This window comes from Neolamprologus multifasciatus, chromosome 3 (genome assembly GCF_963576455.1).
Source record: "Neolamprologus multifasciatus chromosome 3, fNeoMul1.2, whole genome shotgun sequence".
NCBI lineage: Eukaryota > Metazoa > Chordata > Actinopteri > Cichliformes > Cichlidae > Neolamprologus > Neolamprologus multifasciatus.
The window spans coordinates 23,860,744-23,887,147 of record NC_140441.1 but is presented as its reverse complement, the minus strand read 5'-3'; the positions used below and the strand labels follow the sequence as shown (position 1 = coordinate 23,887,147).

General features: G+C 40.3%; 3 protein-coding genes and 1 long non-coding RNA gene across 10 annotated transcripts in view; 3 read left to right on the top strand and 1 right to left on the bottom strand.

The window, feature by feature from the left end:
- Nucleotides 1-26,404, top strand: part of LOC146522107 (uncharacterized) — a 234,587-nt gene that overhangs the window by 63,292 nt on the left and 144,891 nt on the right. The window lies entirely within an intron of this gene.
- LOC146522112 (prostaglandin reductase 1-like) lies at nucleotides 38-7,351 on the bottom strand. Of its 2 annotated transcripts, XM_085153899.1 has the most exons (9): nucleotides 7,184-7,351; nucleotides 5,580-5,706; nucleotides 5,432-5,477; nucleotides 5,284-5,343; nucleotides 3,912-4,079; nucleotides 3,253-3,526; nucleotides 3,016-3,121; nucleotides 681-799; nucleotides 38-579 (listed from the first exon to the last, which is right to left on the bottom strand). In XM_085153899.1, the coding sequence occupies exons 2-9, from the start codon at nucleotides 5,683-5,685 to the stop codon at nucleotides 469-471; spliced, it is 990 nt and encodes a 329-aa protein (XP_085010025.1). In that variant the 5' UTR covers nucleotides 5,686-5,706; nucleotides 7,184-7,351; the 3' UTR covers nucleotides 38-468. The 2 variants fall into 2 exon arrangements, with proteins under 2 accessions (XP_085010025.1, XP_085010026.1); XM_085153900.1 differs by lacking the exon at nucleotides 7,184-7,351 and having other exon boundaries at nucleotides 5,580-5,982.
- Nucleotides 8,637-24,472, top strand: LOC146522110 (prostaglandin reductase 1-like). 6 transcript variants are annotated; one of them, XM_085153894.1, is made up of 10 exons: nucleotides 17,514-17,747; nucleotides 20,756-20,861; nucleotides 21,025-21,150; nucleotides 21,266-21,311; nucleotides 21,436-21,495; nucleotides 22,732-22,899; nucleotides 23,202-23,475; nucleotides 23,556-23,661; nucleotides 24,007-24,125; nucleotides 24,214-24,472. In XM_085153894.1, the coding sequence occupies exons 3-10, from the start codon at nucleotides 21,045-21,047 to the stop codon at nucleotides 24,322-24,324; spliced, it is 990 nt and encodes a 329-aa protein (XP_085010020.1). In that variant the 5' UTR covers nucleotides 17,514-17,747; nucleotides 20,756-20,861; nucleotides 21,025-21,044; the 3' UTR covers nucleotides 24,325-24,472. The 6 variants fall into 6 exon arrangements, with proteins under 6 accessions (XP_085010021.1, XP_085010023.1, XP_085010022.1 ...); XM_085153892.1 differs by lacking the exon at nucleotides 20,756-20,861 and having other exon boundaries at nucleotides 17,515-17,747; XM_085153893.1 differs by lacking the exon at nucleotides 17,514-17,747 and having other exon boundaries at nucleotides 17,755-20,861.
- On the top strand, nucleotides 11,394-14,481 carry LOC146522111 (thioredoxin-like). The gene is made up of 5 exons (XM_085153907.1): nucleotides 11,394-11,518; nucleotides 12,311-12,415; nucleotides 12,891-12,956; nucleotides 13,563-13,628; nucleotides 14,171-14,481. The coding sequence occupies exons 1-5, from the start codon at nucleotides 11,405-11,407 to the stop codon at nucleotides 14,231-14,233; spliced, it is 414 nt and encodes a 137-aa protein (XP_085010033.1). The 5' UTR covers nucleotides 11,394-11,404; the 3' UTR covers nucleotides 14,234-14,481.

Below are 26,404 nucleotides of genomic sequence, written 5' to 3'. Positions count from 1 at the left end.
CAGTCTCAAAGATAAAGCGCGGCACACACCATGTTGATTCAATCGAAATTAAAATGTTTTATTATTCGCTCCCTGTGCATACAAAGAACTTTGATCATGTCACTGTGAACAGGGCATTAATACAGCAGAACAGATCTGCACTGCACACACAGATACTCGCTGTAATGACGGGATAAGAACCCTGAGTCTGGAATTATCATCTCTTCTTTTATTCATTGGTGGTCGTGTTGTTAAGTAAGTCACCAAAACGTACAACTTAAGCAAACTGATGCTGATGTTGCCAGATGTCAAGTACATGACAAAAGACACAACTATCAATCACAGGCAAAACTCTGTGATTACAAAACTACTCAAAGAGCTGAAATGTTAATGTAAAATTATTTTGTTCTATGTTTATTGCTTCATTAATTCATAGATTGTGTAATAATGGCAGTTATTAGTAATGCTGGCTCTCTTGCATTGAACTCTTCAGACTGCGACGACGGCCTTGCCGGTGTTTTCTCCCTGCAGCATCCCCATAAAAGCAGCCGGCATGTTTTCAAAGCCTTTTGTGACGTGCTCCCGACACTGCAGTTTGCCCTGTGGACGCACAATACACAGATCACAAATACAATACATCAAAACAGAAACACAGGTAACTGATGTTTACATCTTTACTTAAAGGAAAGGCTCACACTAACCTCTTTCACCCATGCTAACAGTCTCTTGAGGGTCTCAGGGTGCTTGTGCTCCCACCTACTTTGCAAAAATCCCTCCATCTTCAGCTCCTTAAAGATCATGGTGAAGTAGGGATACGGACCTAAAACACAGATCATTAAAGAGAGAAAAATTTAACCCATCTTTCGCTCACAGAAACTACAGTTCATGTCTACAATAACCATCTGTGTGCCTCCACAGCACTTATGGATCTTTAGCAGTGCAGCTTCTCCCTCTAGTGGAAAAATACATGAATACAGAAGAAGTTGTTGGTGGTGTATTATATGCATTTTGTGTTCTTCACAGTGATATTTGTGGGCCTTTGAGTTCCAGGCCCCTCCAGAAAGGTCACTGTTCCCCTTCAGTCTAATGCCATCTACATACCTTTATACCTGTAATTCAAATTAATTCATACAGTTTGGTACAGTAATGAAAGCTTTGAACACCCCAGTTGTCACTTCAGTACGAATCAAGCTAAATGTTGACTGGGACCTGTAAGTGTGCCAGAGACATTTTAAAAAAGGGGTTTATTTTATATGTTTCTGTCATAGATTTGTGGGTATTTAATTTATTTGCTGAAATTGATTAAAAATTATTTTAATGAGATTTTTTAAAAATTGTCTAAAATATGTGATTATAAAATATTGTTATATAATATTTTATAGTTATAATTAATAAATACAATTATAATTTTTGGCTGTGTAAATGAGCGGTACACCTTGCTGTAAAGTTTGTTTGAGGTACAGTGTAACGGTCACATGACCAGAATTTAGCTGAAGGCAGAACCGTTGCATTGTGGGTCAGAACTAGCATGGACACAGAGGAAGGACAGCCAAAAATGTAATCTGATTCTGCATGTGGTCCAAGAGATCCACATGTGATTTTTGTCTATATTGTATATAAAGTTGTATAGATGTTTTTACATTGGCAGTAAGAGGACATTTTCAGTAATATCTTTGATTTTTTTGCAATTTGCTAAATTGTTTATGGACATTACCATGAGCGACTTAAGGCAAAATCTCCAGTGTTAAATTAACACTAGAGAGTGTCTATATGTGTCCACTCCTCTGAGTGTTAAATATAACACTGTTGAGTGTTAAATGAACACTTTTGACGGTGTCATATTTTTAAAAGTAACCTAGTCAGTTTTGAAGCTTAACAACGACCAAGGCAGAGCAGTGCTGATTTTCTAACACTGGAAAATAACTCAAAATGTTAGAAATATTCCAGTGTTAGAAAATCAGCACTGCTCAGTGTTAGTCTTTAAAACACCTTTAAGAAAATTATAACAATATGCTTCATCATAAAAATGCCATTTAAACCACAGTCTGGGAGAAACTGTTGCAAAAGCTTCAGCTTTTTTAGTTTGAACCCTAAACGATGCACAGACAGCACGCCCTCATCCATTATTTATTAATTCAAGAGTTAAATTTAACACGAGCATCCAAAGTAAAGGCTGAGTGACAAATTGTAACAAGGTTCCTGAAGGGGACCAAGACCTTCCATTACCTCAGGCATAAATCTATCGAGGGCACAAACAAGGACTTCTGTTTTCTCTTCATTAGGTTGGAGGAAATTGTCTACCATCCAACAACTTTTGCTATATCTGTAACTCAGAAATATCTTGGAGCTTAGAGAAGATATACAGCTGACTGTCATCTGCATAGCATAACACCCTTAAAGTGTTGAAAACGTGTTAAAGAGGGAGCAGAGATGATATAAACAATAAAGGCAGTATGTCACACCATAGACCAGAGAGGTGGAAGAGGACATGAACTTCAAAGAAGACACAAAAATACATCTTTTAGAAAGACATGACAAGAATCCCCTCTGAAGCAGATCCAGATACATCCACCCAATATATCAGCCTGTCAAGCATGATGACGATGGTATGGTACAGTATGAAAGACAGAGGTGTCAGGTGCAGCATCAAAAAAAGGAATAATAATAACCTCCAACGCTATGCATCAAAACTTCATTGCAGATTTTAAAAATTGCTGTTTTAGTGGAAAAAGCTCTACGGAAGCCAGAGCCATCAAGAATGGTGCATTTGTGGAAAAGAGCTGTAAGCTGTAATCTTAGGATTCGTCTGTAAATCCTTAGAAGACTGTGTTTATACAACACTGGTGCCTCATGGGGTTTAAAGTAAGTTTCTTTACCTTGAATCAGTTGTGTCTCCTGTGAATCCGTCTGTAAGTTTATTAATTAAATCTGATTGGTATTTGCAATAATGCAAATTATTTATTTTTCTGTCTGTGCACCAACCCTGGTTGTTCCATAGCAGGCACAAAACTTTCAGAAGTTATAGCAGTAACAAACCTGTCTGGGGTTCACTGTCATTGTAGGTGGAGATACTTCCACATACAGCTATTCTTCCAAATTTCTTCATTTGCTGCAGGACGACATCTGACGAAGGGCCACCCACCTAAAACCAAGCAGCATGGTCACTTACACGCATTGTAACCTGCTGTGAGGAATGCAGTGTGAATGCAAGAGAAGAGTAAAGCAGTGATTAAATATTACATGCAAGCTTGAAACTGCACCACCACTGCTCACGTTTTCAAAGAAGCAATCATATCCTTCAGGTGAAGCCTTCCTCAGAGCCTCCTCCAGGGAACCCACAGTTTTGTAGTTGAAGACCTCATCAAATCCCAGCTCTTTGAGGTAAGCCACTTTGGCATCAGAGCCTGCCGAGCCCACCACCTTACAACCCTTGATCTTTGCGATCTGTCCCACCACGGAGCCCACCGCTCCAGCTGCAGCGTTCACCAGCAGGGTCTCGCCCTTCTGGAGTCCCAACACGTCTTCTATCCCATAAACAGCCGTCAGTCTGCAGAAACGGTACATCCAGCTGTTTCGTCTTTGATTGCCATATTAATTATATCCACAAAAATCACTGCTTACAAACTCTGCCTCATCAGCAAAACATCTGAAGTTAGTTTTATTGTAAGAATATAAGTGACTATTTTCTGCTCATTACTTACTCTGTTGTCTATTAGCACTTTTAGCTGACCTCTTAAACACCTTACAAACACCTATAAATAAAATCTTACATCACTGATATGAATGTCTCAGATGGTTTAGTTTACTTTTAAGATTCAGCTGATAAAACTTCACATCGATCTATCTGCTGGAAAAGTCAGAACATCCTGACATGATTTAACATTCATGAGAAAGTGACTATGATCCATACAAGTTACTTAAATCTGTCTTACCCAGGCATCCCGATGGCACCCAGAGCCAGAGACAGGGACACATCTTTAGGCCACTCAGGCAGGATGGGAGTGAGGCCGTTCCCATCACTGAGTGTGTGGGTTCTCCACCCGCTATTACTCACAACGTGGCTTCCCACAGGAAACGCTGGATTTTTACTCTGGATCACTCTAAAGGAAAACAACAACATAATATTAAAACAAAATAGTCTGTGCTGACACTGGGATAACTCATTTTACTAACATAGCTGGCTGAAATTAAACTGTTCAACTGGACTGTCTTTGTTTCAAGTTTCTTTTTTAACAAAGTCTTGAAGATACATGAGCGTCAGTGTGATGAATAATGTATGTAGAAGTAAAAACAGAGTTTACTTAAAGGTGTGTCTTTTTGATGTCTCAGTTTGTAAAAATGAATCCTGGTCTAATAACAATCTTACTGACAGTAAACAACTTACTGCTATTCACCCAGAATATTCGCTGGTGCTTTGATTTATTTAGGTTCAGCTTCCACAGCCTTCTCCTTGTGATTAAAGGGGGGCTGGAGCTTGGGTGGTAGAGCAGGTCACCTACTAACTGGAAGGTTGGTGGTTTGATCCCAGTCTGCTCCAATCTGCATGTCAAATATCCTTGGGCGAGATACTAACCCCATGTTTCCCTCCGATGCAATCATCGGAGTGTGAAAGTTAGATAGGAAGCACTTAGAAACAGCGTAGAAAGAAAGTTCTTGTGTGAATGGGTCTGAATGTATAAGTTGTGTAAAGCGCATAGAGTGCTCAGAGTAGAAAAGCGCTATAAAGACCAGTCCATTTATCATTCTTCCTTTTACATAAATCACTGTGGTTAAACCCTCTTGATCTTGTTTGGTGAGTGTGATCTTTGTGCTTTTTTATATTAATCCCCACCTTTCAATTTAATCTGCTCCCTGAGCATAGCAGTGGGAATCTGTGTTTCTTTTACTATCTGCATTTTTGAATCCCTGCATATAAATACTGTATACAGCAAAGATATACTTCTGCCTTCTGTGTCAGTAAACGTACACATCACAGCACATCATATAAGATGTAGCTCAGGTGGCAGAGCGGATTAGCCACTAACCAGAAGGTCGGTGGTTTGATCCCAGGCTGCTCCACTCTGCATGCCAAATATCCTTGGGCAAGATACTAACCCCATTGCTCTCCGATGCATCCATCGGAGTGTGAATGTGTATGAATGTTAGATACTTAGCACTTAAGCTTAGAAGTGCTTGTGTGAATGGGCGAATGAATTAGCTGTATAAAGCGCTTTGAGTGCCCGGACAGAGTAGAAAAGCGCTATATAAGAACCAGTCCATTTACCATAAGAGTTTTCTGTGTGCAGGTGTGTTTGTGTTTCTTACTTGGCCACCTGACCTCCGATCATCACATCTCCCTCCTTCATGTGGGTTTTGCTGAACGACCTGTTGGGACCAGCGGTGTGTTACAATATGTATTTATATCAGGAGCATTGAAATAGTTCAGTAATGAGTGATGCTGCTCTCTGATCACCTCATGTACGGGTCGACACTGAGAAACACAGCTTCCAACAGCACCTCTGCAAACAAAACTAAACTCATTTAAAGTGCTCGATGCTTAATGTTTGACAAAAACTGTTGAAGGTGCTCTCCTGTAGAGAGAAAGAAGAAGAAAGACGTACCTCCATTTTTGGGCTCGGGGAGCTCCTCCACCTTCAGCCCAAAGTCGCTTTTCTTTGGGAAGCCGTCAAAGTGCTTAGTCATTACCCATGACTTAGCTTTGACCATGATTCTTCTTTTTTATGGCAGCTGTAAAGAAATATTGCCCGTCACTGTTATCAACAGACATGAAAGTGCTGAGTCATCCAGCGCTGTGCAAAATAGAGCTGAATAAAAGTGTGACGTTCACTCTGTGACGTTTAGCTGTGGTGAGCATCAAACAACACAAATCATTTTAATTTTTCATGACATCATCAGTTAACTATAAAGTGTAACAGTGACAGCGTAGGCTGCCCTTAGGCTCAGTTTCCAAGCTGTGATTAAAAGAACAATTCAAACGAAATGCAGAAATCCTTATCGTGCTCAAACACACACACATACATATTTACACACAAGTGATTTGAGTGATCAGAGTAAAACTATTACTATAAAAGTACTGGTTTACATACAAGTATTCACATAGAAAAACTGGAAGAATCAAGTTCAGTGATTCTGTTTTTCAGACTTTATGACAATATCAGTGAACCTCTAAACACATTGAAACACAATACTATCAAGGTCTGGGTGGGTGCCAGTGTTTCTCCTTCCGAGCTGGCATCTCCACCCCTGGGAGGAGCCACTGTGTTCTGCTTATTGCTCGCACCTGTGGGTAACTAAGCCAGGGACTCATAAGGTCAGCGCACTCGACCTCTCTTTGCCGGATTCTCGGCTAACCCTAGTTAGTGCAGGCCACCGCTGTGATTTTGTACACGACTTGCAAACTATCTTGTCTCATTCTGTATCTCTCTTTCATAGCCACGCACCAAGTTGCCAGACACGAATCTCCGCTGTAGAACACCCATCCGGACGCTGGACCTCCTGACAGTCTCACGGGTTTCTCGCCCCATGCACCTGCCTGCCTCCCTGCCTCAACGCCAGGGATTTCAGATTTTGGACCACTCACCCAGACCACTCACCCCTCCACGCCACTACTGACCACCCACGGCAACTAAGCAGTGCAAAGGAAAATTCAGAACAAACAGCTTGCCCGTATTCCTCCCGAACCATACCTGAATGTCTGTACTCTAATTTCAGTGACTCTGACCCTTTACCCTACCCAGACAACCAGTTTGACTCTCCCTTCAGCCCAATCCTCAGAACAGCAGTTTCCACTGACGAACGATCAGATTGTTTACTTAGGTCAGGCTGCATAAAGCCCGTAGGTTTAGGTGTTGCTTCTAGTACTTGTTAAACTCACGTTTCAGTTTTCTGACTGTGTGCAGAAAATAAACGTTGCCACTGAAATTTTCTATGTGCTGTTCTGCACCCAGCATTTGAGTCCTTTCTCTTTCGAGGCGACCTCGCCCGTGACAAATACAATCTAACTGTTCATACACAAGTACCACTGTAGTGGAGTATCTCATATTTTATGGTCAGTAGCAAGATAACACTTTATGCAAAGGCTTTAAAGGGATAACACCGACCCTCTGTAGATGTTTGCTGCTCAGCCTCAGAGTTGCCTCCTCCAGTAAAATCACACTTGATGCAGTTCAGAAACAAACAGCTCTCTCGCCTCTGTGTGACTTACCGCTCGCCTTTCTTCACAGAGAAATGCTGGAAGCTGTGGAGTGGGAGTGGGTGGAAGTGAGGAGAGGCACGAATGTGAACAGTTATGAGGAGAAAGGGCGGGACACAAGCTTTTATTGCTGGATATGATTGGCTGAAAATATTGCACACTATCTAACAGCACCTGGCCAACAAAGATAAAAACATGTGCTTTAATATGCTGTACGGTTTGTTACCCAGCCAAGTAACAAAGGCGAAACATTTGTTGATTTACTTTGGATAATAACACTTTGAACTTTGAAAAATGTATATCTTTGATTTTTGAGATTAAATACTTCAGTTAGAAAAAGACAAGCTTGTAATCAAACCTCAAGATATTTCATGTAAAGTTTTAATATCTGTAGATAAAAGTTTTCTAAATGTAAATTTGTTTTGTTGAACATGTTGAAAATGTGAAACCCACGTTAGCGTGGCCTTATTTTGCATCTCTTAATGCCTGCAAAGAGATGATCGTGTCTAATGAAGCTTTGCATGACTTCCAGGAGTAGTAAATCCATTTTTTATACTGTCATCATAAAAAGAAAATACACCCTCGTTCAGGTTTCATGCATTAGCACATAATAAAAACTCATTAGATTGTTATAAGGTCATTGCTTACATACAGACTTAAATAAGCAACAACACATATCAAACCATTTCATTATTTAATTAACAACAACTATAATAAAAGACTAAGTACATCCTTTCTGCTTCCGTAGGAATAATAAGAGTAAGCAGCAGCCTGCTAATCAAATGTACTGTTTGATATAACACATGAATTCACACATAGCCCAGATAAGTGTATTACTAAGGAAGTGCAGCACAGCCAGGCTTTCTTTGCCTTATCTGGCTCAAAGGGAGCGCTGGATGTGCCATATGACATTTCTACCACACAAAATGATCCCCGTGAGTGACACCAACTGTGACATTATTACATAATAATGACAAAATGGTGATTAAAAATGTATAAGAACATAAAAATGTAATAATAAAATGTAAAACTATACCAAGTAAAACAAGATGCCAATGCTTTAGAAAGTAATTAGAGTGAATTTACATGTAAATCTTAATTAAGCTTTATCAAACACACATCTGTGGCAATTTTGATAGAGATTTTGAATCTCTTGATTTGTGAACATTTTAGTTATATCAGCTTTACTTTTGAATTACTGTTCTTATATTGAACCTGCAACCTAAAGGGAACCTGTAGAATCAGAGTAAAAGTATATAGCTATAATTTAACAGGTGACATCAGGATCATTTATTCATGAACACCACAAATAAACATTCAATAAATGTTTAGCTTCAGTTTTTTTAAACCCATTTTGCACAGCATTGGATGACTCATCACTTTCATATCTGTTACTATGAGGTTGATAACAGTGAACGGCAACATTTATTTATAGCTGCCATAAAAAAGAATCATCGTGACTCAAGGAAAGTCGTGGGTCATGACTCAGCAGTTTGACGGCTTCCCAAAGAAAAGCAACTTTGGGCTGAAGGTGGAGGAGCTCCCTGAGCCCAAAGATGGAGGTAAGAAGAGTTTGTATTTTCTCTTTACTTAAGGCTTTAACACATGAATGAACTCTCTTCAGTTTTTGTTGAAAAACGAAACCCAGAGCACTTCAAATGTTTTTATTTTTGCAGACGTGCTGCTGGAAGCAGTATTCAGTGTCGACCCATACATGAGTTGAGAATAGAAAACTTATACTGAATTATTTTCATAATAATTAACACTCTTGATAAAACTACATTGAAACATATTAAAAATCATCTATAACATACAGGCAGAGTTCAGTCAAATCTACATGAAGGAAATAGATTTGATGATTGGAAGTCAAGTCAACAACACACAAACACCTTTTATTTGTTTTCATGTGAGTCTGTTGTGTACTGAAACATGGCATGGTATTCATCTGCTGTTAATTAGAAAGCATTTGCTTCATTTTACAGTAAAAAACAAAACGGCATAGAAGTATGAAAGAGGAACTCTGTCATGCTGATTTAAATTATGATGACTTTGCTATTACTGTTATAAAGCCTCGAGCTGATCATTAGCCAAATCAGGCCCTGCCAAATACTCAAGTGAAGTGAGATCACCTTTCATGTGCTGAAGTGCCTTCACGCTGATAACACAGAGAGTCTTTGAGTTGTCCCTGTGCACATTTTTCACTACCAGTTTCCTTCTCATCCTCATTGCGCGTTTATTCTACAGATATCAATAAAGCCGCAGTGAGCAAGAATAAACAGAGTAAGACTTTCCTTGGCTCAACATCTCAAACAGTTCAGCAAATATCAGGAAAAACAAAGTTTCTATGCAGTTTGGATCTGGATGGGGTTTTCCTGTATTTTTCAGGGAGCCTAAAAAAAACAATAAGAATTTAAAAAAGAAAAAGAAAAAGACCTATCAAGTCAAAATGAAATCAAGAATATTTCAATTCACTTGTGGGGGAGAATCCAGAAGCGAGGAGTAGAGCAGCTGAAGGCGTTAGACCTCATGGCAGTCAAAATGGGGAAGGGTCGGTGAGACTGTGAGAAGAAGAAGACCTGGGAGTATGAATGACATACAGCAGTACAGAGAGGTACTATGGAGCTTGAATTAACTGGAAAACAACGAAGCTGCTAAAAGACAAGTGTGATTAACAAATTGAAGAAGTTCTGGTGATGATGGGAGCAGCAGAGCTCTGGACCAACTGAAGTTCCTGTATGGACTTGTGAAGAAGGATGTAACCAAGCTGTGAGCAAGGATGGCAGTACTGCTAGGTGAGAGAGATGGATGTGGACAGCAGCAGCCACTCGCATAGGCTACATGTTAAGGCTCTACATAGATTCACCAGAGAAGCATAAATCAGATGTAAGAGTTCAGAAAAACTAGCTGGAAAATGCTGGAAAACTTTTGGGTGAACGCTCTGATTTTGAGCAGTTCTCCTCTGCTTTATGTAATCAGCCAAAAACCCAGTGGACTAACAAAAACAAAGGAAGAGGCTGCCATCCATCGTGCATCTTCATATTCTGGTCTCACAGTTGTTGATGATTGAACGTAAAGTTAATTCAGATAAGCGCTCAGATTCTTTTCAGTATGGCTGTTCAGTAACAGGACATGCTTCTTGGAGTTATGAATTTCACTTTAATCTGATGACCTTCTTTAGTAACACTTGCCAAACTTTGTCTTTACGCTAGATTTATACTTGCCGTCGGTGAGCAAGCAGCCATGATGGCTGGTTTAACATCTGTAAAATGTGGCTGTTTAAACCCACAAAAGGAATGAAACCTCAAAATCAGCAACTGATCACAAATAAAATAAAGCTAATGCTGCTGGCAGTTGCAAATGATTATGCAAGCCCCCCGTCTGTCAAATCCCAGGTAGGGATGTTGAACCCTTGAGTGGAACCTGAAACTAGTGATTGAGCCCCTAAAGTCATCAGCTCGATGGAGCTGTTCTTCCATGAACTTCTACACAACCTGTAGGCTATTTCTACAGCAAAAGAGAGGAAATTTCATTGCTGAACATGTTGCACAGGTGACATCCTATCACCGAGCTCCTGAGAGCGACTTATTCCTTCACAAATGTTTGTAGATGCAGTCTGCAAGCCTATGTGCTCGATTTTATACCCCTGTGGCCATGAAAGTGATTGGAACCCCGAAATTCAATGATTTAAATGTGTGAGTGTCTCACCAGTACCGTAAACAACAGCTTCTTGTGTATTAATATATTTTCCACCAGAGGGAGATGTTGCACTGCTGGAGATCTCTACGCGCTGTGGAGGTGCACAGTTATTTTAGACATGAATCTGATGTGAATAAAATAATTATATGTGCTGCTTTTAAGGACCTGCCTGGTCGAGGGGATTGAAGTGCTCCAGATATAAGAGCGCAAACGCTGTTAACATTTTCTACGAGTTTCAGCCTTTTATCAGAACGCTGTGGTGAGGGTCAGCTCCATGGTTACACAGGCTGCTGACGGCCTCTCTCAGTGGATGACTCCAGGAGAGTCTGTGTTCCTACACCTCGTTTCTATGAGTCCTGGTCTCATAAGAGTGTATGAATGTGTGTGTGTGAGACTGGCTGAATGACCTGCAGAAAGCGCTTGGAGTTCTCGACTGAGTAGAAAGGCGGTATAAAAAAAATCAATCTATTTACGGTTCAGCTCATTAAAAACTTTTATTGTGTAAACCAAATGCAGAGACTTCCGCTTCGACTGCTGATGGCTAACTTGGGGCGTGTGCTGACCGCAGGTTATTTCCAAACTTGGAGGTTTGTTGTTGTGTCTCGGAAACATTCGTCAGCATTAATCATGGTTCGCGAAGTGAAGAATCTGGTAAGTTGGTCTTGTTTTCTCTTCTTTTCGTGCTTCTGTCCGTTTGTAACACATTAATGGATGTTTTTCGCACTATGGGTTTATAGCAGAGCAGCTGTGCCACAAGCGTAAAAACAGTTTTGGGTATGTACGTAGATTTTTAGAGAAACGCACCTTAAACAAGCTTTCAAAGCTAATTGTAGTTATGGGTTGATTGTGTTGCATTTGTGTGGAAATAAACGTAATTTCAAATGAGTTCATAGCCTCAAACGACCACCACATCTGACATTTTCATTTTGTGAAAGGGGAAATTGAGCATGGAAACATTTAGACTTGAGGAAGAGTGGAGAAACCTCAAGAAAATCAGCATCAACATCAATTTCTGTGACGAAGAGAAAAAAAAATGCACCACGAAGACGCAAAAAACTACTTTTGGGGAAAAATGAGCTCGTATTGATCTGCGTAAATTTTAAGCAAACACTTACATTCAGTCTCTAAAGGCTTTTTTGAGCATGGGGAACCTCTGGTATATACCGTTAGGTTTGGTGTAAATCTTAACGAGCAGTGTAGACGTGCCATACAAAAGCTCAAGTTAGGCAAACTGAAAGTGAAATCTTTCTGGAGGAAGTGTTGGGCTGAAATCCTCTGTGTGTAAATACAGCTTCAGGCAGCGATCACGAGGAAATTGGACAACAACGCTGTAACAATCTATATTTTAATGTGAAACACTGACCTCTATTTTTTTGTTGTCAGGTTAATTATAAGATTCAAATGTATTTCAAACTATGTTGTTGGTTTTTGATTTCTCTCTAGGAAGAGTTCAATAAAATCCTGAAGGAAGCTGGAAACAAGCTGGTGGTGGTGGACTTCACAGCCACTTGGTGTGGCCCCTGCAAAATGATTGCCCCAGTGTATGAGGTACATGCTGTCAAAACTAAAACGACTCCGAACTCTTGCATCTGCATGTCGATCTGTGCTTCCACAATTGATGAGAATCTCTTTCTTTCTGTCCCTCACACATTACAATAACCTGTATATTGGGATGGCTCATGAGCCAGAGGAGTCACTATGGTACTGATGCTCTAGTCCCAGAGTCGACTGTCCCCACTCTTAGCATCATTTTGACCCCTTTGCTCCAATAACCGCAGCAATGCTAAAGATGGCCTTTCTTCAATAAGTTACGTTGTGAATTTTTTTTCAACTATAAGTTAGATTTGACACATTAAGAAATTACTATTAAGATGAAAAACAACCCACATTTTTTTATGGCACAAGAGAACAAATTCAGACTTTTATTTTAGATGTTTCCCCTTTTGATCCTTCATAAGTGTGACGTGGCAGCAGATGAACTGTACAAGTTTGCATGTTGACTCACTGATCTTCTCTCCTGCAGCAAATGGCTGCGGCGCCTGAAAATGCCAACGTGATTTTCCTGAAGGTGGACGTGGATGCTGCCTGTGTGAGTCTGAGTTTGACTTACTTCCTGATGAGCCTGCAGAAGCAGTTGGATTACTTCAGCTGCTGCCAGGCCTGTGCTAGCGCAGAGATCCTCGACACGTCTCTGTACAGTTGTAAAAATTGCTGTCAAACATGTTTGTGGTTTTTGCAGCATTTTATGGAATTTTCTCCACTCTCACACCAGAATCAGAGGCACATGTGAGCACATCACAGGGCTGTGCACAAATTGTAAAGTAACCTCTTTTATTTATTGGGAGAATTATGAAAGGACTTGTTTGTGTGGCTTTGTCGTTTTGAGCTGTGGTGTGGGCTGCTCATTGCAAGCCATGTGTAAGAATCCACAGCCGGCTGGTGTGACAAATGAGAGTGCAGAAAGAATCAAATAAATTGCATAAAGATTAATTTCTGTGCTGTGGGAAAGGGGCAACACTGAAGTCTGAAGGAGATACTGATCTTGGGTAGCTGAAGAAGCCCGTCTTAGTCACGCTATGCTTAATGACCTCTTCTTAATTGGCCTCTCGCCACATCTACAGCTACAGTTGGTCATAACGAGAGATCAGTCTTGATGACCCAGTGAGCTCATCTGATGTATTTGCTTCTCTTTCAGGATGTGTCCTCATCCTGTGGAATCAGATCCATGCCCACGTTCCACTTTTACAAGAATGGCCAAAAGGTAAGTCAAAATGCTACGTGTACCTGTCAGCTTGGTGCAGATGTTTGGCGTGTAATAGATTTTTGGACACATTGAGCCTTGTGCAATAATGATCATTCTAAAAATCTCAAAATTGTTTTCAAGTGACACATAGAAGTGATCTTTAATATAGTGTTTGGCATTCAGCTGCCGGAGAAAGGCCTCAAATTTTATGTTGCTTGAAGGATTCCTTCCTAATCTTGCACAGTAATGCTCCAAAGGCACGTCATACATGAGTCACTTAATATTTTCTAACGACAACAAAGGAATGAACCTTTCTGACAAATAGAGGCGAGCTCGCGACATTAAACACCAGCTTGAGGAGGCGCCTGTGATCGAAGCCAGACCTTCACTCGGTGGTCTCAGGATTAAACAAATTGAGTTAAATATCTCTCATAAATAAGGGTTTAGGTTGTGTGAAGCTTATTGTCTCCTATTTTACATTTTATCTAAGATAAATGAAAAATTATGTTTTGTTTTGGGGCTTTTTATGACATTTTTAACCCTCTATCCTTGTCTTTCAGCTCCACGAGTTCTCCGGAGCTGATGCAGCTAAACTAGATGACAAAGTGAAACAGCTGAGATAAGAAGTCCAGTCAACACACGGCCATGTTGCAAAAAATAAAAATGCCTCACATTATCATCTGTACATGATTCATGAGCATGAAGTCTATCTTTCACAGGCAATACTATATCTACATATCCTTTCCTGTCTTAACAAAATATGATGCTGATAACTTTTAACTTTGTTTTTCTGAAAGTTTGACTTTGATCCCAAACTGCTTTGTATGTTTTGTGTTCAACAAAGTGCATACAATAAATGGATTACATCAAATCAAGAGACTTGATGGTATTTTATGCTTCAATAAAAATGGGAGAATAGTTTACACATGTGCAATGGGCCATCACAGCAACAGCTTTGACGCATTGTACAAGTACAGCTTCATTTCACAAAAAGATTCAGAGTTGAAAAACACATTTAAGTTCTGTTTAAAAACCGCAACCAAAACGATTGTACACAAACATCAAGTGTCAGAATCTCTTTTCATCTCATGTCAAATGCTTTGACTGAATTTTTACAATAATTTCATTAAAAATAACACCTCATTTTGCATGTGCATTTGTATACATGCATGTTAGCATGCTAATTAACCCTAAATGGACTGGAGCTGTAAAATGACAAAATTGAATTGTCTCGATGATCATACTGCATACATGATTTCCACAGCCCTGTCGTAGACTGGTGACCTGTCCAGGGAGCACAGCAGCTGGGATTGGCTGAATAACAGCCACCGCCCATGAAAACATTTCCAGAGCAGTTACTGTGGAAAACATGTGCACAGAACTTCATGACAATCCAGCTGATCAGCCTTACTCTTACTCATTAAATTTATCTTTCAGTCTTTTTCACCAGCGCACCATGGAGCAGTGTGAAAACCAGCAAACAACCGGATGCCACGTAGCATTATGCAGCAAAGGTTTGGGCAATTTGCATAGGAAGTTGGGCGACATCTGAGAACTGCAAGTGAGAATTTCTTGTGTTAGACCCTCTTACAGCCACCGAACTCACTTGTTTCCACTTTACACCAACAGGTTGTTGTTACTGTGCTTTCAAACACCAGCATTTGTGTCTTTTTTCAAATGTATGAACCGGTTTTTGATTAGGTACTGGTACAATGCCAATGAAACCAGTGGTTAAAACCGGCTTATCAGGCTGCTGTTCTACTGTGTGTGACTGAGCCTTTGTTTGAGCACAAGTGAGGAAGAGAACACACACACACACACCTGCACACACCTACACACAAACAAACACACACACCTACACACACACAACGAATATCAAATTAAGATTCGAGAAATGCTTTGTGTAACACACAGATAGTCTCTACTCTGAGTGTATCTCACACAGCCAGATGTGCAGCTATACAGTGAAGAAGATACTCAACAGAAATGCAGTGAAATAGAAAAATATGAGTCTTGAGAACGAGGTTTGCAGCAGCTTTGGACCATTTAACCTCACACACACAAACAAAGTCAGTGCAAACACATCAGGACAGCAACAGTGTGCGCAGGGAGGCAGGAAAGAGCACAAACACAACCGCTGTTCAGGGAAATTTAGCCTGGATCCAGCCTAAGTTTTTAATATCTCATATGTAAAACATCTGAACGGTCATTTGAGTTTGAGACTGCACACAGGGACTCAGTGTGGAGCCCAATCTGTGTTTTGACTTTCTGTACTTGTGTACAGATAAGAACGAGTCCAACATGCACCAGACAGACAGATAAAAATGTATTTGTCCATTTGGTAATAATTTAAAGAGCAGCTCTGAAGTCTTCTGTGTTCGTCTGATAAATGCAACATTTCATCTTATTATAAAATAAATGTGATCAACAGGAACCTGATTTCAGGCTGATATAATTGTCTTCATGTTTTTCTTTCAAATGTGACCTTTCTATTGATTTTTAACCCATTTCTTTACTTTATGTATAGCAGTAAACTATTTTTTAGAATGACTCACATAAAACTGGTGGGAGTCAGAATAAAGAGTCAAGAACCAGGTTTTTTAAATACCAAATGTTTTAACATATAACAAATATTTTTAACAAAATGTCTTAAAACAATGCCACTTGAGTATTTTTGCCTAGCTATCAAAAACAATGAGATAAGTGCACCTCAGGCTGTTACTCAGGTATGTGAAACTGCTGTGTCATCAGAAGTTGTTTTTCTTGTTAAGGGTGAGATTTTTCCTGGATCCAGTCTACAGAAAGTATTCACACAGTTCATGATACAGAGAAAAATAAGAGGTGATGGAACTTCCTTTTACGTTGACTACCTGAACCACAGAGTTAACAAATCACCCAAAATCTTAGTAACCTAACCTGCTTCCATACAAGCTGTTTTCTGTGGACTGTCCTTCACTATAGCGAGATCTTTCTTCCACTGCACTGTGCTGGTTTTCATACACCAAATTTTGTCGTCTGCTTTTACCCCGAGGTTTAAAAGGCCTGTGTGTTTCATTTTTCTTGTCCTTGTGTGACTTGGATTCTGAACAACAAGTTAATATATATTATTGTTACTTGAAGCCAGAATCAGAAGATGGAGAACAATGAATCCTTTAGACATCGTTTAACTATTCAATGACTTACAAGTTACTTACAGCTCTAGTTTGCATCATTCATATGTTTCAGAGATATAGCATTAAAACATATCCCAGTTTATCTGTACCGTATGTGGAAATGCTTCTCGGCTCTAAGTCACAGGTCACTCAAAAACCAGCACATTTCACCAAACTCAGACTGCAGATTAAGAGCAGCTGAGTGGGTGACTTCTTGTCAAGTGTTGTGAAACCAATTAAGGAACTCAATAATGATGCAAAGAGTTTTGAGGGTGTGTTTGTCTTCCTGTTGTAAAAGGGAATTTTGAGAATGTAGACAAGCTGCTGCACAAGAGTTTATTTTTCTCATGTTGGCAGGTGGGGAAAGTGGAGCTCCCACCAGGGTGTAGCTGTCGTCACACTGAAACACCAGAGGATTCCCGGTGTTCACGTTGAGTTCAAGCACCTTACTGATGCAGCCACTGACCACTGACAAAGCAGAAAAACCACAGGGATGTGACATAAGATGTGTTTGATGCACACGCCTCCTTTGAGCGACTATGGGCCAAGCAGCTGCACAATGGCACAGACGTGACATGCAAACATGCAGGTTAGGCTCACCCGTTGCTTGCTCAGTTTGCACTTAGGGAGGAGCCCCGCAGGACAATGAAGTGACCGTGTTATTAAAAATATTTCCGACACACCCCGGCCTGGTGGGTGTGAGAAAGGGGTGTGGTCCTAAACCTTGCAAATGAATATTAAAGTAAAAGGAACCTGAGTTTGTTTACAGCTGAACTGTAGAGGGGTTTACATTCCTCCTGAGTGCTATACGCCACCTAGTGGCATTTGTGAGTACATGTACCATGTCCTGGGATAGTACATGCACAGATCAGTCCGCATGTTCATGGCAGCAGCGCTATTTTTTTATGGGCTATGCTGAGCAAACCTGGATGCAGCAGGAGAAGCTTCAGCTCAAGAGATTATTGTTTGATTCTACACTGATTTGGTGAGTAAATATTTACTCTTATTCAAACTGTTTTTGTGCCTTCACTCAGTTTATAAACTTGCTAGCTGGCCAGTGTTAGCCTAGCTTTCATATCACTAATACACTGTTTGCATGCTGCTGCCTCTCAGCTCATGTTACTTAAAAATTAACCCTACAGCTTTAAAAACCTTTAAAAATCTAGTTTGGCTTTATATTTGAAAATAAAGTTATTAGCTTGTCCTTCTAAAGAAATAACAAGGTAGCTTGTGTTAAATAGAAACACTGCCACATGCTTTATCTGGTCATTGGCCTTATTAGAAACTTAACATATTGGAAGCTAGCTTTTAACAAGTATGTAATAATAACTTTTAATTTAGGTGGTCTCTCTTTTCTTTTTTAAACTGAGGGTGGCAGTACCACCCATCCAAACATAGTAATAGAATGTGTTTTTAAATGAATGTTTTTATTAGACTAGTACATGTAGTACTTATGGTACTAACTTGGTTGTATGAAGCCTGCATTGACTTACTATTTTGTAAGTTATATGGGGAGCTTGGAAAGAAAAGCAACTGGACTTCTTTGAGACCCAAGAAGCTTTTTCAGTTCTAAACCAATTGCTGGGTAGTCCCAGTTTTCAGGTCATATTGGGAGTATTGGCTTACAAGGGTCGTTGACCCACTATTGATCATCCATCTAATCACATGTGAAAAAGGGTGTGGGTTATTACCAGCAGAGGTTTTGGGTGAAACCACTGTGATACCTTGCGCCACCCTATCATGTGACTTATTAAGATCAGCTGATTCAAAATGTGAGCGGACGTTTAGGTGTCTGGGAAGGGATCTGAGAACTGGATTATAGGTGGCAGGCATGGGCTGTGTCCCATTTCAGGGTCTGCACGCTTGAAGTACGCGCACTACGCGTACGACGTACGGTGCGTACTATAAGTACGAGAAGTGCGGAAGTGAGAGGCTTGTGAAATGGGACGGCGCTGTTCAGGTTGCCTAGCAACCATGATACTAACCGCGAGACACGTTACATACAGCTTTGTGTGACAGAAATGAAGGAGAAAATTGTTTTGTTGGTCATTCATTTTTGTCATGACATCACTTTGATTAGTTGAGTATCTGAGGCTGAGACCACAGGACTGTAAAACATGATTCAAGGGCTTCATTTCTGTACTGAACAGTCATTTAAGATTAGCTAGTAAATAATAATTAGTTAATGTTGTTCATGAGACTAAAGTCATCTCACTATGGTAATGTAAATATAATATGGCCAATATTATAGTATTGTCAGATTATTATGATATATATATATATATATATATATATATATATATATATATATATATATCACTGACTTTCAGCTTGTTGTGTTTGTGGATATATGACTGACTTTAATTATCCATAAAATCATCAGATTCTCTGTAAGATTAAGGTCGACTATATATATATTTAGAAGTAGAGGCTTTAAAACCAAGTTAATGCTGAAAGTACAAACATCACTAGTGTCACATAACTTTGCCGACATGTGGCCAACAGCAATGTTTTAATGTTCTTCATTATTAAACATTCGCACATGAATAAGTGACGTCATATTCAGTACTTACTTTTGACAGTTCACTCTTCGGCCGCTCCCTTCTGCCGTATTTTGCGGCAAAATTATCCACACCCACCGCCGCGCTATGAATTGTGGGATATATGGGACCACGAAGCGTGCACCGGACCACGCTTGATATTTGGGGAAATCGACGGCGCATTTGGAGTATGCATTTCAAGTACACTTCGAATTGGGACAGCCGTCGTCACGTGGCGGCGACGTAACCGCACTTAAAATGCGTACTTCAAGCGTGCAGACCCTGAATTGGGACACAGCGTCGGTGTCCTAAGCCACCCCTTCTCAAAGACTGTCATTTACAGTGGACATAGATGGCTTCTTTCACTCCTCTTTCAAACCATCTGCCTTCTCTGTCCAAAATGTGAACTTTGGCATCCTCAAAAGAGTGACCTTTGTCCTTTCGGTGCAGATGTACAGCTGAGTCTTGTCCTGTTGCAGTGGCTCTTCTATGTTCTGCCATGCATTTATGAAGTGGCTGTTTGGTTTCTCCAATGTAAATCAAGTTATTCTTAGCACTGTGTACTTGGAATAAATAAGTTGTCCTAATGTAGTTATCTTAAGTAATCTTAACTTAGTTTTTTTGAGGCAAGTTAGGCAAGTTCTGGGTAGGGCTGGGCCACATCACACCATTCATGGTAATACCAGTATAATGTTAGGCAATGATTAGATAATAAAATGTCGTGATAGAATATGGGTAAAACGCGCATGCACAGTGCCTTTGTTTTCATACGCACATGGCGGAAAAAGCATGGCGGCGACGGAGAATGAGAAGGCCGAAAGCGGATCATTGAATGAAACTGATGAACCAGAACTGGTTTGTAAAAATGCTGCAACTTCAGTGGTGTGGAACTGGTTTGGCTTTTGTCCGTCAGATACACAACAAAGAACAATTTTTGGTAGAGCATGCAAGTGGGCCGTCGTTATTACCGTACCGATCTGTCAAAAATGTTTTAGTGCGACTTTGATAAGCTACAAAGCCGCACCGGTTGATGGATTGTCGGAGCATTACTGCTACCGTAGTCGGGAACCTCGTGGAGTGATGCATACTGTGCTTCAACATAATAGTACCACATTGTGTGTGTATAACCTCTTTATAAGTTTTGCAGATATTATACATGGTTATGCTGAGGATATGTCGGCCAATTTCCACTGGAAATGCCTTTCGGTTAAACTGTCAGCAAGGAATTTGCATTTACACTGTTAAATTTTTATATAACTTTAATGCACATAAAAAAGCTGCTTGTTTAAGTGAAAATACATTGATGGGTTTTTTTTTTTGCACTAATAAAGTTGTGGAGTTGTAAAGTATCACTTTAAAGCCTTTGCCTAAAGTGTTTGGAAAAAATTAGTAGAAGACATCAACTCTTCTTCTGTGTTTTTTTCCTCGTTATTGTTGTTAATGCAACTTAAAGAAAGGGAGACAAAGGTGAGGTTTTCAGGGCACCAGAGAAAGTTTTTGGCGGACTGTAAACCATCAATGGTGGATAATATGCTGACGTGAAGTCTGGAAAAATAAAGGTAGTACCACATACACAGTATTACACTGAGTAAATGTGTAATAAAAAATAATTATTCTTTAACTTTTTCATTGAACTTGTATTTGCACAGTTCTGGATGACACAGCACTTTTGCATTTCTGTCCTTTGAGTTTGATAACACTAAAGGAAAATCTTTTTTGCAGCTGCCATAAAGAGAAAAATCATGGTCAAAGCTAAGTCATGGGTAATGACTAAGTATTTTGATGGCTTCCCAAAGAAAAGCGACTTTGGGTTGAAGGTGGAGGAACTCCCTGAGCCCAAAGATGGGGGTAAGGCGAGTTTGTTTCTTCTCTTTACTTATGGCTTGAGCAGGAATGCATGCTCTTTAGTGTTTGTTAAAAAATAAACACGTAGCGCTTTAAATGTGTGCGCTTCTGTTCGCAGAGGTGCTACTGGAAGCGGTGTTTCTCAGTGTTGACCCATACATGAGGTGGGAAGAGAACAGAACAACTTATTTCAGTTATTTTCATTATAATTAAGACTTCTGATAAAAATACTTTGTTGTTCTCAAAAGCTAAAACATATCCTCTTTAACACATTGCTGGTCTCAACAGGTTGTTCAGCAAAATCAGCATGAAGGAGGGAGATGTGATGATTGGAAGTCAAGTAGCCAAGTACGAAACACAAATGGTAAAATGGGCTGTATTTGTATAGCGCTTAGTCCCTAAGGACCCCAAAGCGCTTTACACTACATTCAGTCATCCACACATTCACACACTGGTGACAGCAAGCTACATTGTAGCCACAGCCACCCTGGGGCGCACTGACAGAGGCGAGGCTGCCAGACACTGGCGCCACCGGGCCCTCTGACCACCACCAGTAGGCAACGGGTGAAGTGTCTTGCCCAAGGACACAATGACCGAGACTGTCCAAGCCGGGGCTTGAACCAGCAATTTCCGATTACAAGACGAACTGCCAACTCTTGCCACGATCACGCACACACTAACGGTCGGAAACACCTTTTATCTGTTGTGATGTGATTCTGATGTGTACTGAAAAATGAAACAGTGATCATCTGCTGTTTATTACCAAAGCTATGTAGAGGCTATGTTGTAAGGCTCTACATAGATTCAGTGCAGAAGCATAGATCGGGTAAAGAGTTCAGAAAAACTCTGTTTGAGCAAAACGCTGGTGAACTGATTTGCAGTTCTACACTGATTAAAGCAGTCAGTCAAAAACAGTGGACTAACAAAAACAAAGGAACTACTACAGAGCACATTACCGAGGCTGTCATCCATTTTCAATAATATTTGCTTACAGTTTTTGATGATTGAACCTAAAGTGAATTTAGATAAGTGCTCAGATTTATTTTAGTGTGGCTGTTGAGTAAATTGCACTTTAACCTGATGACCTTCTTTAGCAACACTTGCCAAATTCTTTCTTTGTACTAAATGTACCTGCCACTGGGACGAACTTCAAGACAAACACAATAAGTCCGACTGCAGTACCTTCACAGTCCACCAGGGGTGCTTGGTCCACACTTTGGGAATCACTGCTGTGGGCTATTTCCAAAAACAAGGCTGCCCTCTATTGGCCAGGAAAAAGAATACAACATTAAGGCACTGGCTTTATTTTTAGACCTGGAATTTACATCTGTCTTTTTAGAGGCTATGATAGACAGACTTGACAGATATCTTATAATAAAAGATCTATAGATATTAAAAAATTTTCCTGTTACTGTCTTTTGGGTATAAACTGTTTCTTACACCCAGACAGTATAAACGCTATGTGTATAGAGTCATACTGTCTATACTCTAGTGTCAGTGAATCCCAGAGCTTTAGCTCAGACTGAGGTGACCACAGCTGACCAATCACTTGGTTGACAGATGCTTTTATTTTCTTTCCTTTAGAGTGATCCAAAGTAAAAATCCAGCATTTCCTGTGGGAAGCCACGTTGTGAGTAACAGCGGGTGGAGAACCCACACAATCAGTGATGGGACCGGCCTCACTCCCATCCTGCCTGAGTGGCCTAAAGATATGTCCTTGTCTCTGGCTCTGGGTGCCATCGGGATGCCCGGGTAAGACAGATTTAAGTAACCTGCATGGATCATATGAATTTAGCATTTTAAAGTTCATTTGCTCTTAGTTCACAGCTAAAAGTGCTAATAGACAACAGAGTTAGTAATAAGCAGAAATAGCCTTTTAAGAAAAAGTAGGAATTTCCAGGTGTTTTCTCTTGCTTGTGAGCTGAAGTCATTATACATGCACTAATTAATTACCATTTTTTTAAAAAAGTAATTAGAGTTTATATGAAGCCCAAAGAGTTTTAAGTCCAAAATGAATCAAAACAGCTGGATTTACTGTTTCTGTCTCTCTGCAGAGTGACGGCCGTTTATGGGATAGAAGACGTGTTGGGTCTAAAGGAGGGCGAGACCCTGCTGGTGAACGCTGCAGCTGGAGCGGTGGGCTCCGTGGTGGGACAGATCGCCAAGATGAAGGGCTGTAAGGTGGTGGGCTCGGCAGGCTCTGATGCCAAAGTGGTTTACCTCAAAGAGCTGGGATTTGATGAGGTCTTCAACTACAAAACTGTGGGTTCCCTGGAGGAGGCTCTGAGGAAGGCTTCACCTGAAGGATACGATTGCTTCTTTGAAAACGTGAGCAGTGGTGGTGCAGTTTCAAGCTTGTATGTAATATTTAATCACTGCTGAGCTCTTCTCTCGATCTTTGATTTTAGGTGGGAGGCCCTTCTTCATTCATTGTCCTGCAGCAGATGAAGAACTTTGGAAGAATAGCTGTGTGTGGAAGCATCTCCACCTACAATGATAGTGAACCCCAGACAGGTGTGTCACTGCCCTAATTTACTTTTTATTTTCAAAACTCTTGAAGGTTTTCTGACTTTACCTTCAGACAGGATCTGCACCACAGCACGAGGAATATACGTTTAAAGTGGTACTGCAAGAGGAAATCCTTCAAGTTTTAACAACCTTTCCATATTAGTGAAATTCAGTCAACACACCCACAGCAATGTCTCAAGTATTAATGCCTTTTTCCACTAGAGGGAGCTGCTGCACTGCTGAAGATCCCTAATAGCTGTGGCGCCACTAACACAGTCAAAGACATAAATTGTTGTTTCCTTGGAGTTTAAGTTAAAGTCATATTTTTATTTTGAACTATCTTTGTTTTAGGGCCGTACCCCTATTCCATTATGATCATCAAGGAACTGAAGATGGAGGGCTTCTTGATAACCAGGTGGCAGCACAAGCACCCTGAAACCCTTAGGAGACTCTTGGCATGGGTGAAAGAGGTTAGTTATTTAGTTTTTATGATGTTGGATGATTTCCTTTAAGTAAACAAATACACTTATTTGTGATCTGTTTATTGTGTGTGCACAGGGCAAACTGCAGTGTCGGGAGCATGTCACAAAAGGCTTTGAAAACATGCCGGCTGCTTTTATGGGGATGATGCGGGGAGAAAACATCGGCAAGGCCGTCGTCGCAGTCTGAAGAGAAACAAGAGTTCAATGCAAGAGAGTCAGCATTATTAACCCTTTAAGACCTACCATAGAACCAAGTCCGCCAGAGCTTATATTATATTTTTACATGCTGTGGAGCCATTTTTGGGAGCATTTCAAGTTGCTATACATCAATACAACCATTATAGCCCAGATTGTAATAATATGTCTGCATTAAGTGCATAGTAATTACAAATTACAAAGTGCAATAAACTACAAAAAAATTGAAAATCGTTTTTGTTTTTTTAACATATATTTCTAGTTAGAGAAATTTAAGAGGCTTATCCCTCAAAACTGTAAACACAAAAAAGTTGCACAAAATAGTTTCCCACCACAGGAAATTTATTTTGAGTGTCTTCATAGTTTTATTTTTGAAATACACCAATTTTTATATACTGCAGGAAAAACGAAAATAAATATTATAATGCAAATTTGCATAAAAGCAGCATATGCATCAAAATAAACTATTTCCAGCAGTGCACTATGAGTCCTAAGCATCCCAGAAACGACACAGAAAGTCATAAAGTCAAAGATAACTTTTAAAAACACCAGTATAGGCTCATGAGGACCTGATGGTAAAAAAACTACATTTCCGCGAGAATGACATCACTTCCGGTTTCGGGCAGGTCATGGCGGACATGCAAAAGTTCGCGCTGACGTCTATTCCCACGTAGGAAGTGTAACAAACAGCTGATCGGATCGGCAAAGCGTGTTTCTGGAATATTATGTTTTTGTTGCTGCAAGTGCTTTTTATGCAGTTTTTGCAAAGCTATATGTGGAAGGAAACTGTGACCGAGGACAAGCTGATGGCATAAGATGTAAGTACAACTCCTCCGGTTTCATATGCAAAAAAAATTATTGTGCTAGCTCACGTGGTTGCAGAGCTACCGGGATTTAAAAATAGTTACGCAAAACAGAGCGTGCCTGCTCCGACCGGCTTCAAAGGGTTAATAACTAGGGATGGGTACTGGTATCTGGTGCCATCATGGCACCGGTTCTGACATAAACGGTAGTAACCAGACCGAAAAGCAGCGCACATTTCGGTCCTTTATTTCGGTGCTTTTTTTCCCTGAGATGTGATACACTTTGAATTCTAGCCAATCATTTTACCTTTCCAAGGATAGTAGGCGGGCCCAGGTACCTACTTTTAGAGCAGAGCTACAGATTAAAAATGCCTAAAGCGAAGCGGTCAAAAGTCTGGCTGTACTTCACAGCAAAATATGCAAACTCAGCAGCTGCAACAAGTGCTTCAAGGTGATACTGTGATACTGTCAAAGGAGGTAACACCTCAAATCCGATGAAACACCTGGCGACGTATAGCGGTTTTTTTAAAAGCCGAAAAATGCGCCGTATTTGATAGCTTGCTGCGAGACCTCACACCGTGCACATCTACTGCGGGTGTGGTGCCTGTTATCGGACCCGAGTTTGCAATATCCCCCAAAAACCCGAAAGTCCTGGCCCCTAGCCCTGCCAGTGTAGCAGAAATGATGAGGATGATGATGGCAGCAGCAGCCGTTCTTCTCTGCGTGAGTAACTTAATGTTGTTAGTGTGTAATTTACGTTGAGTAGGCTAACCACGTTATTACATTAATGCATGTAAGGTGAACTAGCAAACACAGTCATAGCTACATGCAGCTGTCTTCTTGTTTGATGGCAGATCCCTTCACCCTGGCCAAAAAAGCTAAAATGATCAAAGAAAAAGTGGAAAACAGTTAAACATGAGAGGTTTTTGGACAAAGTTTGTGTTTTTTTCCATTGTTTAAGCACTCCTTCCAGCCAAGAGTGATACCATATATGCCCCATAGCTGCAGAAAAGGCTAGCATTGTTATCTTTTTACAAAAAAAACAGCTGAACATGAGAGGTTTTTGGACCAATTTTGTGTTCTCCATTCTTTAAGCACCGGTTTGAGCACCGTTTAAGCACCGGCACCGTTTCAAAAGTACCGGTTTGGCACCGGTATCAGATAAAACCTAAACGATACCCATCCCTACTAATAACTGATATAATTTTAAACAAAATTACATATGAATGACAGATTTAGTAATATATTGTTATATTCACAATAAGCCAC

Coding starts and splice junctions, on each gene's coding strand:
- LOC146522112 (XM_085153899.1), bottom strand. CDS start 5,685: ATGGTCAAAGCTAAGTCATGGGTAATGACTAAGCACTTTGACGGCTTC. Junction 5,478..5,579: donor CCCCGAGCCCAAAAATGGAG/GTACGTCTTTCT, acceptor TTTTGTTTGCAG/AGGTGCTGTTGGAAGCTGTG. Junction 5,344..5,431: donor AGTGTCGACCCGTACATGAG/GTGATCAGAGAG, acceptor TGGTCCCAACAG/GTCGTTCAGCAAAACCCACA.
- LOC146522111 (XM_085153907.1), top strand. CDS start 11,405: ATGGCTAACTTGGGGCGTGTGCTGACCGCAGGTTATTTCCAAACTTGG. Junction 11,519..12,310: donor TTCGCGAAGTGAAGAATCTG/GTAAGTTGGTCT, acceptor ATTTCTCTCTAG/GAAGAGTTCAATAAAATCCT. Junction 12,957..13,562: donor TGGACGTGGATGCTGCCTGT/GTGAGTCTGAGT, acceptor CTTCTCTTTCAG/GATGTGTCCTCATCCTGTGG.
- LOC146522110 (XM_085153894.1), top strand. CDS start 21,045: ATGGTCAAAGCTAAGTCATGGGTAATGACTAAGTATTTTGATGGCTTC. Junction 21,312..21,435: donor AGTGTTGACCCATACATGAG/GTGGGAAGAGAA, acceptor TGGTCTCAACAG/GTTGTTCAGCAAAATCAGCA. Junction 23,476..23,555: donor ACGATTGCTTCTTTGAAAAC/GTGAGCAGTGGT, acceptor CTTTGATTTTAG/GTGGGAGGCCCTTCTTCATT.